The sequence below is a fragment of the Dichomitus squalens genome, assembly GCF_000275845.1.
Source record: "Dichomitus squalens LYAD-421 SS1 unplaced genomic scaffold DICSQscaffold_21, whole genome shotgun sequence".
Taxonomy (NCBI): Eukaryota; Fungi; Basidiomycota; class Agaricomycetes; order Polyporales; family Polyporaceae; genus Dichomitus; species Dichomitus squalens.
Window position 1 is genome coordinate 226,906 of NW_006766903.1, and position 12,433 is coordinate 239,338.

Here is a 12,433-nt window from a genome sequence, read left to right on the forward strand (position 1 = left end):
GCCCTCTCAAGCACTCTCAATCTTGACTTATTGCTACAGTTACAAAATATTCTGATATTGATATAGCAGAACTGAGTCCCTTATACCCTTACCTTTCCAGACCGTCGGTGCCGTCAATCCTCACAGATACACTGCCCATATTGCCAGAAATCTCGTATGCATGCTTTCACCTGCACGGTCGCATCATGAACCGATGGAGGCGTTGCAATGGAACAGTAGAACGACTAGGCGCATCGGACGTAAAGAAGTGCTTCACATCACAAGCACGTCCTACGTCGAGGTATGTCGGTATGTACTTCCGAGTCTTCATTGCTTCTCCATGCACATCCTGCGCCAACCGGGATCTGTGCATGGAGGCATTGCACCTGATGACACAGATATGGCAGCAAATTATGACTTGTCATCCCGGGATACTCACTTCATGGGACGATACCATCGACGAACGGGCATCGTCTTCCAACCTGATCAAAGACTGTTCGCGAGCCGAGTTTTGACCCCGTACAGAAACGGAGACTATGGTGTCAACGCCTACCGTCTTTTTTTGATTAGTATGCTCCGCGCTGATGCAGTCCACTTGGCTTTGAAGTCGGCTTGTCGTTTGCATGATGTCATTCAAAGAACGGGTTAGCGCTCGATGCGCCCAGTCATTTTAAGTACGCATCACCTACTCGCGTCAAGCCATCGTGTCTTCTATGTCTTCGCACCAGGATTCTTTTGCACTGAGGTTAAGACGCTATACGGCCCGATATCTGGGTCCGCAGCCTCCGCTCGTTGTTCTGCTGCGGTAGCCAACTCCAAACAAGGATGGAAAACGTGTTGGCACACGCAGCTAGAACGTGGCCACCGTATCGTATAGCATCGATACGCTATTCTTCCTTGGCGACAGAACACTACCATATCACACCCAGTTGCCTTCCACCACATCGTCTGAATCAGCTATATGAGAGACGTGGACTCCTCTGAGAACATATCTAACGGCATAATGTCTCCGACCCTCAACTTCAGACCTCATGAGCGGTTCTGGTTCGACGATGGGAACATCATCCTCGTCGCTCGAGATGTGGGGTTCAAGATCTATCGAGGTCTCCTTGCTATAAACTCCACCGTATTCTCAGATATGCTTGCGTCGTCGAGTGCAAGCAAGGATGACATCCATGATGGGTGCCCCATCGTCACCCTTTCCGAAACGCCCCAAGAATGGGCCCATTTCCTCGCGGTGTTCATACCTACCCCCAACAAGCTGTAAGTAGTGACTCTTGTTTTTCACATGAAGTATCTAGCTAACAATTTTGAGTAGCTTCAGCTTCTGCCGTCGGGAGGGGGATCCAAAGTACTCCTTCGATCAAATATCCGCCATGGTCCGCCTCGCGCACAAGTACGGCGTCCAGGCAGTACAGGATCAGGCTATATTCTGTCTCCGTCAGTCTTACTACACCAATAGCTCAGATCTCTACATCGAGGAAGGAACAAAAGGCGGCGACATCGATATCAAGCTTGTCCATGCCATAGGTGTTGTCAACCTCGCTAGACTGACAGGCACTACGTCTATCCTGCCTGTCGCCTTGTACGACTGTTGTCGCATGGGGGAGAAGCTACTTGATGGGTGGACGAGGGACGATGGCGAGGTGGAGTACCTCTCGGTCGCAGATGCGAAGCTATGTTTCATGGCACGGGAGCGCCTGGCGGTGGAAGGGTACAAGCGGTTCATCAAGATCTTCGACGCGCGGAGCCAGAACTGCAAGACCCACCACGACTGTCCTCCCCGGCTACGCGAATTCATCTCTTCGGTCGCGCGAGACACCTGGTCCATCCCCCTCCGTCCATTGACCGCCCTGGCGGATTACAAGAGCGACATACCGGCGATCATTAAAGCCCGCAATGTCTGCTCGGAGTGCGGAAAGGAGCTGAAGAAGCGAAGTGATGCAGAGAGGGAGAAGATATGGAAGAGGCTACCCGAAATCTTTGGGATCGTAGTTCCAGACTGGAACGGTGCGCCGCCGGAGTAGCTCTCGGCTGAGTGAGTGTGAAGCACTCCGTCTAGACATTAACGAGCTGACTACAGGTCGTTTGAAAAGCTGTATTCCAGCTTGGTTTCATATGACTCGCGTCCTGTTTGGAATAGTATAGTTAGGCACTCGTATATGTTGCCTTGCAGATCCAATGCTCGAAGAACACCCTATAAACATCAAAGCCGTCCGTTTATTGTCGAATTGATGTCTATTGCCACAGTCAATATGCATTCAAAATCGTCTTCTTCTGAGGTTGATGTGAACGTCACATCAACCAGCTCTACTTCTATGCACGCTCGGCCGCGGTATGTGTGAAGATACTGGAGGGACACGTGCTGGGAAGAACCTTGCTTCTCGGATGGATTGACGCCTTTAGATGCAGACATGGCTGCTGCGGTAGCCAACATCCTCGACTAGCGGCTTCATATCTATTCTGAATGTTCTCCAACAAACCTGCCTCGGAAAACGAGTCTCATCCAGGACCATCGCTCGACCACATAAGCTTTGAGCATCACGAGTACTTCTGGTTCGACGACGGGAACATCATCCTTCTCGCAGAAGGTCGGACCGTTGGGTTCAAAGTCTTTGCGGGAATCCTCTCCCGGAGGTCTAGCGTTCTCAAAAACATGTTCGCTGATGCAAGTGCACGAGAGGATGAGACCCTCGATGAGTGTCCCATCATACCCATTTACGACCCGGCGCCCATGGCGCTGGCACATTTCCTTGCGGTTCTCATACCACCTTCCCTCATGCTGTGGGTATTTTGCGCATGCGAGAATGTGGTGTGTTCTGATACAGTCACAGCTTCCAACGCCGTGCAGAGGAGCCACAGTACTCCTTCGACCAGGTCTCCGCACTCGTTCGTCTTGCTCACAAGTATGGCGTGCAGGACGTTCTCGACAGATCTCTCCGCGCTCTCCAGGACGCTCGTTACACCAAGGATTTCTCTCGATACCTGGAGCTCGAATTAGATCCTACGGAGTGCGATGTGAAGATCTCACCTGTCCATGCGATTGGTGCCGTCAATCTCGCCCAACTGACACAAACCTCCGCACTCTTACCCCTTGCGCTATACGATTGCTGTCAATACGGAGGAGACGTCCTTGACGGGTGGAGACGGGACGATGGCGAAGTGGAATACCTGTCTAGAGAAGACTAGAAGTTGTGCTTCAACGCACAGGTACACCTCGCCGTCGCAGGCCACATGCGCTTTATACAGATCTTTAAAGAGCCGAGCCCTCAATGCCGCTCTCCGCCATGCCGCTCTACGATGCAAGGAGACGTGAGGCAAACCTCGGAGATTCCTACATCATGTCCCCTCTTATTCGACTACCGAAACTTCATCAACTCGCATTACGACGTCGGCCAGTTATGCTTGAAGTGCAGGGAAGATCTGCTGGGGAGAAACATGAGCGGAATAAGGGATGCGTGGAACAGGCTCCCGGAGATACTAGGAATAGTCGTCGAAGGGTGGAAGGTGGATGCGCACTCGCCATTGGTTCCAGATGTGTAACGGAATGAGGCGTGAGTGAATTGTATGAATCCTTCAAGTCATCATCATATTGATTCCTGATCTCACCTCATTCTACGCCTTGTTACGACAATCAGTTCACATTTCCTGATATGACTTTGATTCCTATGGACATTATTTCTCGTAGCTATGGGTGCACTACCTACCATACTATCTGTCAAACTTCAAGTATCTGCCTCCGGATCACTCTCATCCTCAAACGTCATCCCACAGCTCCTTCAGTTCATTCACAAATCTCACTGGCAACCTCCTCCACACCCCCCATCCCTCGCTCGCCTCGCCCCTGACACAGCACGAGGCACGCCCCAAGTCGCTCTCTTCGATGTCATGGAGGATAAACTTCTGTCGCATACTCTTGCGCAATGCACGGATCCTGCAGCCCTCGCTGGCGTCATCGTAAAGACGCGCTTGATCAATGTGCATAGTTGGTGCGCTACTGGCCGCGGACGCGCAGCGACTCGGAGGCAGCCTGAGTTTGAGATCGTCCCGTCGCGCGCACGCCATTGAGGTTGAGGGCGTGGCATAGAACATCGAGCGCCCACAGTCAGACGCTCAAAGCCACTCTCCCATTAGCCGACACGTCAGCAAGGTCGAGCGGCATATCGGGCTTCTCCGAGCGTCCGCCGTCCGCAAAGCCCACACACATCGTTTGCTTATGATCCATCGCCTACGGTACTAGAGCCCAAGTACATCATGTTCCATCTGACCAGCTCACCAATGTAGTGTCCCAGTGTATGGCAGATAGCCAAGATCAACACGGCAAATCCCATTCTTGATCCACAACCATCTCTCCGCAGACTCATGCACCTCCGGAGCCCGCTTGATACTGGCCCAATGGCAACTTGCTGAGTTCAAATAACCTTTTCATTGTGTCTGCCCTCTCTTCTTCATATCCCCTCCGCGGCTTCTCCCCTTTGACATACAGAAACCACTGGGGCGCAGGGCTGAGAGTGTCGTATGCTCCATCGTCGTCACTTGACTTCGTGATCGTCGCCGCAACGTGACCCGAAACCATCTTGCAGTCGAACGTCTGTCCGTTGTCGTCGACCAGGACATCGACATCGCCATATCCGTGGGGGATGCGCTTCATATCAAGTTCAAAGTACGATATGCCGTCAAGAGTGTAGTCATCTTGTACCGAGCAGCCGTGAGCCATATCGCCGGTGTCTGAAGGCATCAAGTCACTTACCTGGATTTACTGTGCTTCTCGAAGACTGAGGGCCGGCCAGCCGAGAGCGGACTAGCCATTTCCCGTCCTGATCCCACACACAGAACGCTGTGATCCATCCGGAAAGCAGGTCCAGACCACAGATCCGGTTGTTCTGGCTCACGACGTGCTCCCAGAAAGGTATGTCAGGCTTTCCGTCAAACGCCTCCACAATACGGCGCAGAATAGGGCGAAGCATGGCCGCCCATTGTTAGGGCTCCTCTCCCAGCTCTTGGACACGGTCAAGGCGCTTGTACAGCCTCTCCCAGTCAGCCTTCTCTCCTTCGAGAGTAACCGAAGGAATGCCACAGGTTATCCTCGCCCCATAGGAGAAGTATCTGCCAGCCGGAAACATGAGTCAGCTGCGTGGTGTCACGCGAAGACTGATAAACCCACGCCTGCAGTGTTGTCATGAGGAGAATGGAGCAGATTGTGGTATCATTTGCCGACGACGTTATAAAATCAGGGAGAATCCATTCGACCAAGGTCTTGTCGACAACCTGCGGATGTGAACTGTCACCAGCATGCCACAAGTTGGTCTCATGCAGACGTACATGCTGATGAATCTGATCAGACATCTGTCTGGCCAATCTTCCAAAATCAACCGTGTAACGGGTGCCGACTGCATAGACCCAAAGCTCCTTCTTTCCCTCGTGCGCGACGAAATATTCCCGCAGCTCATCGGCGTGCTTATTGACACTTGAGTGAACGGTAGTTGAATGCAGATCGTGACATTCAGATTGTGTATGAAACGGTAAAACTTACTAGAAACTGAGCTGTGAAAGGATTGCAATCCAGACGTCGTCTGGCCTGCAGATGAGTCAGGTTTGGTCAGCATACGTGCCCTGAACATCAGCGATATGCTGTCGTACTGACCGAATCTTGAGGTGATGGTGTCTTCCATGGGCCTCAACGACCGTATGAACAAACCCGTTCGTCTCCGGTTTCAAAGTTGGGAGCGCAGAGTTCGTCACGGATGACTGAAGAACCTCCCCGCTTTCCTTCCACTGCTTGTAACAGGATTGTTTCAGGAAATTTTCCACAGCGTCTTCCGACCGGCCTTGCTTATAGCCAGCAAGAGCAATAACATTCGCATCGTGCTTTGCAATTTGGAGGGTCACTGGCATCACGGGAGAGCTTTCGACACAAAGAGGGAGCTGGTGAAAGGGGAGTAGAGTGGGGATATGTTTTCGTGGGCAAGGCAACTACTAGGTCAGCAGCTTCGACTTACAACGGCTCCTAGTGCACACCGGCATCCGCCGCGCACTGATCTTACGTGGCACTATTGTGCCCACGATGAGAACAGTTGAGTTGAAATCCTGATGATCAGTAAAAGGAAGGGCCCAAAATGCAGTGGCAATATCTAGAAATTGTGATCCTCAGTGTGGCCGTACATGTCGAGCGTGCGACCATTTCAAAGTCAGGCGACACCTGCAGAATGATCCCAACTTAGGGTTCAATACCTCAGCTTGATGCTATCCAGTCTGCAAACACTCATCTATGTCGAGTGGGCCCCCTTCACGGGCTGTCTCTGGGGATACTGGCGCACTTCCCGGATGACAAGGAGCGTGTCCCATTGGAGGCGCTTCCACATCCGTCGCCGTATAACTGGATACCTCGGCCCGCCTGGTCTACTAGTACGTTACCCCAGTGTGTGTAGTAAGCTTGTACAGCACGCCTTGAGCTTGAATTACGTTGGCGTACCTTGTCGAAGGCTTCGCCAAGCTCATCATCCGGCTTGTTCGCTATGATGGTGCCTTGTCACAAATATCAAAGCACACAAATTCAACAAGCCATCGAACGCTCGCCAGTAGGATACTGATTGTGATACCATTGAGAAAAGAAGGTAGTACGTGACAGTGCACAATGATGCGCAACATGCATATATGACTAGAGCCCACCCGCTCGCTTGTCCTTCTATCACCTTGCGCATTGGAGTCAATCACGCTGCCGGGGGGAACGTCTCATGCAGACGGGTACGTCTGATACGGTGGGGAGAATTTGTCCTTGAAGCTCTGCCGCTCGGCGATAGACGTCGTATCTCCGCCATATGGGCCACCTGCAATGCGAAGGCGACCGTCCACGGAGCGACACTTGAGGGTGCCGCTTGATATTAATATCGTTAGCGTGCTCGTTCAGGTAACCTATGACCGATGAGGCGGGGCGGAGGATAGGCAGGCTGAGCTCAAGGCTGCGGAGGACAGCGAGCGACAGGAATTGTCGTCGAGTATAGGTATGGTGGGTTGAGAGCCGTGCTAGATCAGCGCATCTGATGAGACTGTGGATGCTGGGAATACAATCAGTGCGTCTGCCCCATGAGGAGCCACAGATGCTGTCGGGTACTCACAGGAGAAGTACTACGACTATACAGGGGTGCGAATCCCTGAGGGCCTCCTGACGTACCATACGGTTGCCAGCCTTCACCAGGAGCTAGGTCCGAAGGTCCCGGATGATGCAAGGGGTGCGCGGAGCGGACGCGGCGTCGGCGGTGTTCCCTCCAACCCTTCAGCGATGAGACCACGAACTTTTGCACGACAAGGGAAACGTGTGCGGTGGTGGCGGGACCGTGACTTCGATAACACGATATCATTCACGGTAATAATTTACGAATATAGATATACTCGAGAAGGTGTAGATGGATCGATGCTAGAATGATCATCGCACAATCGCAACAAACCTACGTGTTAGGTCCGTGACGGCCTACTGATGGCCTAGGCTGCGGCTCAGCGCATCAGTGTCACAAGCGCAACAGGCTTCGAGACGTGTGCACATCTAAAGCAGAACACGTCCTGTTTCCGTGCTGAAATGATACAAAGTCAAACAAAGAGGTCAAACGTGACAGTGCCGCTACTTACCTATGGAACCCGGGCCCTGACGCACTAAGGCTCGGGGAAGGAGCGACGGCCAGGCGCCCCGGTATATCGCCTCTGCTCTCTTTCCCTCTCGAACGTTTCCCATTCGTCATTAGCCTCCTTTGCGTCCGCCAAGATAGTACTCAGCAGCTTCTTCTCGCTACTGTCCAGGCGCTGTTTCCTCTTAGCAAAGCGGGGACTCCGGTTCCAGTCTGCATCCTCCAGGTGAATTGTACGGGAAGTAGTGAGCTTCCATGCGATGACGTCCTTCCACAATCTCCAGACCTTGGAATCGGGGAGTAGCTCATCCAGTAGCTTGCGCAGGTCGTTGATCGGCTTTTCCGGCGTCCTCTGTAGGGCGAGGCAGGCACAGACGACAGTGGCCGTCCAACATCGCAGCTGGATTTTGCTGATATGTTCGGACTGCTCGTCGCCGGCACTGAGTTTCATGATTTGAAAAAGAACGTCGGTCTGGATTCCCTCCCTATCGATGCTCGATAGGTAGGAGTTATACCCCCACGAGAACACGACAGTGCCGACGAACATGACCTGTCCGAAGAGCGTACCCTGGGGAATAAGCAAGAGCTGAACAAGGAACTGTATCATGAGGAGGAAGGAGCATGGTCCGACCAGACCCTGACTAGGCAGGAGAAACTGATCACAGAGAGGCGGCTCAGTCGGCGCGGGAGGAGGTACTGCGGTCGAGGTCGAGGGCTGCGGGGGACAGTCGATAGTTGTTTGGCTCCCGGTCATTGGTAGACTGAACGGCGTGGATGTTGGGAGCGCGGGACGGGTCTCCGCCTCGTCGCGCAGCATGCTTGTAGCCGACTCGGCAACGCTCGCTGGTGCGTCGAGGTGGTCTGTGTCTGGTACCAGTCCCCCATAAGGAGAGAGGCGCAACATCGTGGCACTGCTCGTCCGCTCACCTCCGACTGTAGGAGCCCACGCCGTGCTCATAACTGGTATCGAGTCGCGTCTAGTCTGCGCCTTGCCCCTGGCGAGAGATTGGATTTCTCCTGCAGCTGGAGGTGCGGTATGTTCAGGAGGCTGAACTCCGGCTCGAAATCCTGCCGCGACGCTCATGCTCTCTACCGCACTCCCATTGGTCGTCATGGAGCTGGGTGCCCCGCATCCTCCTCCGTACCGAAGGTGGTAACGCCCGCGAGTGATGCAGTTGACAGCCCCTTCCTCACCAAGCAGTACGACAAGGCCGCCTACGCCGCTGAGAACGCCATCGCCAGGTGGGGCGTCTTCTGCGGGTGTGTGATGGGTGAACGTGAGCTGTCCAGAGCCGATGATGAGGCATGCGAGCCCATTCGCAATTATTCCCAGTGCGATACTGCCGAAGCAGAACCAGTCGCCAACGAGAGCGCAGAGAACGCACGTTCCGACACTTGTTATGATAGGAATCAAAGCAAAGTAGACGGACCGGCGCGAAGGGAGTGTCGGGCGGACACTCACGGGAGGCACATGGTGCAGGTCGATGATGGTAACGCTGGAATCCGTGGTGGCTCTACCGACCTTAGATTTGTAGAGAGGCTGCAGCTTGGAGGCATAGCTGAAGACGAGATAGGCGAGGTGTCCGGTTTGGGGGAAGTGAGATCCAGAATGTGCCGCGATGAATTTCGGTCCCAGCTTGCCATCGAGCTCGAATAATTTCGCGGGATCGTCGTTTCCTCCTGGAAAGAGGCCATTCCAGTACTTCGACCCCGCGAGCTGTCCGTACTGCTTAGCGATCTCGTAGCTCCCCGGAGTGTTGTACCACCCGCCCCACCGACGGCTGGGGATCAGGTTGACGGTCGCCATTCCCGAGACCGCGCTATCTCCTCCAAAGAAGCCCGCGACCCCAGACGAGTCCAGCGTAAACTTGGTTTTCGAGAGGGGATCTGGTATGATATGCCGAGCGCGAGCGGAGAGCTCGGTGAGGGGAGATAGTGAGATTGGCGGGATGGTAGGCATGGTGACGATAGAGCAGAAAGGGAGGCAGTATAGCAAGTAGGAAGGTCGTCACCGATGTAAGAGAACGATGCTGAACAGTGCGGGTCGACAAGATCAGCCGGGAAGCATGATCGGGCGTAGCTTTAAGGCGCTGCATCCGCTAGGCATGCTTGTGACGTTGGCGTGGTGGGCAAATCCGCCATGCATGCTGATCGAGCTCCGAAGTGGCCGTGAGACTGAGCATCCGCCCCCGGTAGGCTCCTGGGTGAAGGGTTTGTCCAGTGAGTCGTAATCAGACTTGCACCCCGCACGCACCTCACGCGCCAATGTAGCGAGGACTCGTCATGCTTCGAGTACAATATTAAGTCATTTCTCTATGTACAATGTGTCATGCGGACATGAATGAGATGGATCTTGTTCATCGATGGGGCCTAGCGGTGGGTGCGACTAAGGCTTGTGGGAAGCGAATTGCTACGACCCTATGCAAACAAGGTCGGCGACATGCTGAAGACGTTGTGGTAGCGTCTCCTATATTATACGAAGAGGAGAGCCTTGAGCTTCGTGTTGAACGCGAGTTTGACGAGATGAGCATCTGATGATCTAGTTGAGGAACACGGCGCCGAAATGTGCACCTTGCAATCCGCAATGCTATGCTTCTCAGCACATGCCATCAATTCGTTGTCAATTCCCGCCCTTCTGATCCACACGTACAGGATGCAGGGCGATGTGCGCGTTTGTGCGTTATCAAATCGATGTGAAGGAGCTCTGGCATAACTTTGCCCGCGCGCGGGTATCTAATGGGCGCCATTCTTGAGGTATTCGGGGAAGTACTTGTAGAAGATGACAATTTTGTCAAGGGTTGCTCCCGGAACAAGAAAAGGCAACGCGGCCCGGAGAAGCTGAGTCTAGTGCCGCACAAGCTCAAGACTTCACGTGGACCATCTCTGAGGACCCGATTCAGCGGCACTATAGGCATAATCGTAAGACATGGATCGAACGTACCTTCGGTACAATTGGTGATCAGGAAGGGCTGTCTAGGCGCGGATACGTGGTGCATGCATCATCGCTGTTGATTCAATGTAGGATTCAGTATAGGTAGCATGACGAAGATGTCGCTGCTTTCGGGCCCCCTGGCCGGGTTCTTGGTGTGCACCATGAGTTTGTACGATACTGCATGTGTGGTACTCGCTGTGAACGAGCATGAGGTTTCGATGAGGTTGACGCTACGCCGTGACACCCTGCTCGCTTTCAACCTGGGAGGCAGGGTGATGAACGTTCGACGAAATTGGTGCTTTCTGAATTGAAATTTAGTTTCCCAACCTGATACTCTAACCGAAACCTGGAAGGCATCAGTTCTGGGTCCCGCATGTACAGCGTACACAGCCTCAGGAGATCACCACTAGTACACAAGTGTGGGATAGGGTCCGAGGTCTCAACAAGCATTCTAGACCTGACATTCTGATATGATGCGTTCAGGGAAGATACCCCGAGAAGTCGTATGCGCCGGTGGTCGAGTAGGCATTCTCGGCAGCAGCCTGCAGGGTGCTCCAAGAAGCCTCGCCTATGCCGATCTCGTAGTCATAACTCTCCTGTATGATGTCGCATGACATCAGCTGAGGATTACACCCAGCTACAGTTTGGGTGTGGAAGACGTACATGGGGATCGTTGTTCGGCAGCACCTGCCAATAGAGCCACGACAACCCCGCAACGTTAATCTGAGCGGCCCACGTCTCGATATTGCTGTTGCGCGTGTTTGTGTCGAGCACGTCGCCCTGCGGGCAGTTGTTGTTCTCCGTCGAGAAGTAGCACGCGCCCCACTCTTCCATGATCATGCGCTTGCCCGCGCTCTTCGCCATGTTGACATACGTCTGCAAGTTCGACGTCGCGAAGTCGCCCACGCCGTACGCGTGCAGCGAGATGACGTCAATGCCTGAGCACTGGAGCCACGCGGACTGGACCGATTCGGACACCCACGACTCGCCACCGGTGAAAACGAGGGTGCCCGAGTTGGAGCCAAGCGCGGACTTGATCGTCGCCGCGCGGTCGCACTGCCTGTGAGTCGAGGAAGCAATGTCAACGTGTGTCCGACCCATTGAAAAAGTTCCAGTACCCATGCGGAACCGAGATGAACGTACCAGGAGGTGTGCGCCTGGATGTATGCCTCGCCCTTGCCGATCATCGCCTCGTTCTCCGCTTCGAACCCAATGATATAGTCGCTAAGCTCCTTCCACGGCTTGCCGAGCGTTTTGTGCACGTGGTTGACGATGTACTGCAGTCTATGCACGCTATACTCAGGCAGGACGGAAAACGATGGTATTGGGCGCGCGCTACGGAAGCTGCGCGGGACCACCGAGTCCGTGTCGCCACCGCTCTCTCGCCCAACCGGTGGGCCGAGCTCAAGCCAGGAAGGAGAGTGAAGCGGAGAGCCGGAGGCTCGGGAGGCTGAGCGTGAGGATCGGCCCAAAGGGAAGTGATTGCACCCAAACGGGGGCCGGCACCGGGGCCCGGGCCCAAGGAGGAGTGATGGCGAGCGGATTCATCGAGGGAGGGCGGGCCGGCCCGAGGAGAAGGGATGGAGTGAGCATGATGCGGCCAGGCGGGGGGCCGGGTTGGGGAGGAAGCAGTGAGCGGATCACCGCGTAAGAGGCCCCGGAGGGCAGGCGGAACGACGAGAGGGCGCAGCGAGCTGCCCGGAGGAGTGGCGAGTGGCGAGGGCACGGATGCCCGGAGGGGTGGCGAGCGGATCGCCGAAGAAAGGAGCTGGTGGTCCCCATTGGGCAACACCGTGAACGACGTGGTGTGCACCAACCAGCGGGCAAAAAACGAAAGCTCGAGGAGCGCGAGCTCCCGAAGGGCGAGGGGACGAGGATCCTGGGCTGCGAGCCCTTAACCTAT

At 54.5% G+C, this 12,433-nt stretch overlaps 4 protein-coding genes across 4 annotated transcripts in view; 1 reads left to right on the plus strand and 3 right to left on the minus strand.

Moving 5' to 3' along the window:
- Positions 1-982: 982 nt before the first annotated feature.
- DICSQDRAFT_63386 (uncharacterized protein) lies at positions 983-3,168 on the plus strand (the record flags this gene model as incomplete). Its single annotated transcript, XM_007366908.1, has 2 exons — positions 983-1,133; positions 2,831-3,168. 2 exons carry the CDS (start codon positions 983-985, stop codon positions 3,166-3,168), a joined length of 489 nt encoding a protein of 162 aa, XP_007366970.1.
- Positions 3,169-4,339: 1,171 nt separating this feature from the next.
- DICSQDRAFT_147965 (uncharacterized protein) lies at positions 4,340-5,325 on the minus strand (the record flags this gene model as incomplete). The annotated part of the gene is made up of 5 exons (XM_007366909.1): positions 4,340-4,671; positions 4,730-4,913; positions 4,986-5,085; positions 5,144-5,247; positions 5,302-5,325. 5 exons carry the CDS (start codon positions 5,323-5,325, stop codon positions 4,340-4,342), a joined length of 744 nt encoding a protein of 247 aa, XP_007366971.1.
- A 1,386-nt stretch (positions 5,326-6,711) lies between these two features.
- DICSQDRAFT_171254 (uncharacterized protein) lies at positions 6,712-9,558 on the minus strand (the record flags this gene model as incomplete). Its single annotated transcript, XM_007366910.1, has 2 exons — positions 6,712-6,853; positions 7,628-9,558. The coding sequence occupies 2 exons, from the start codon at positions 9,556-9,558 to the stop codon at positions 6,712-6,714; spliced, it is 2,073 nt and encodes a 690-aa protein (XP_007366972.1).
- A 1,451-nt stretch (positions 9,559-11,009) lies between these two features.
- DICSQDRAFT_63350 (glycoside hydrolase) overlaps positions 11,010-12,433 on the minus strand; it is a gene marked incomplete at both ends in the record, with an annotated part of 2,596 nt that continues 1,172 nt past the window's right edge. The window contains 3 exons of the mRNA XM_007366911.1: positions 11,010-11,126; positions 11,194-11,590; positions 11,674-11,823. Of these exons, the coding sequence (XP_007366973.1) occupies positions 11,010-11,126; positions 11,194-11,590; positions 11,674-11,823 (664 nt within the window). The remainder of the gene's footprint in view (positions 11,127-11,193; positions 11,591-11,673; positions 11,824-12,433) is intronic.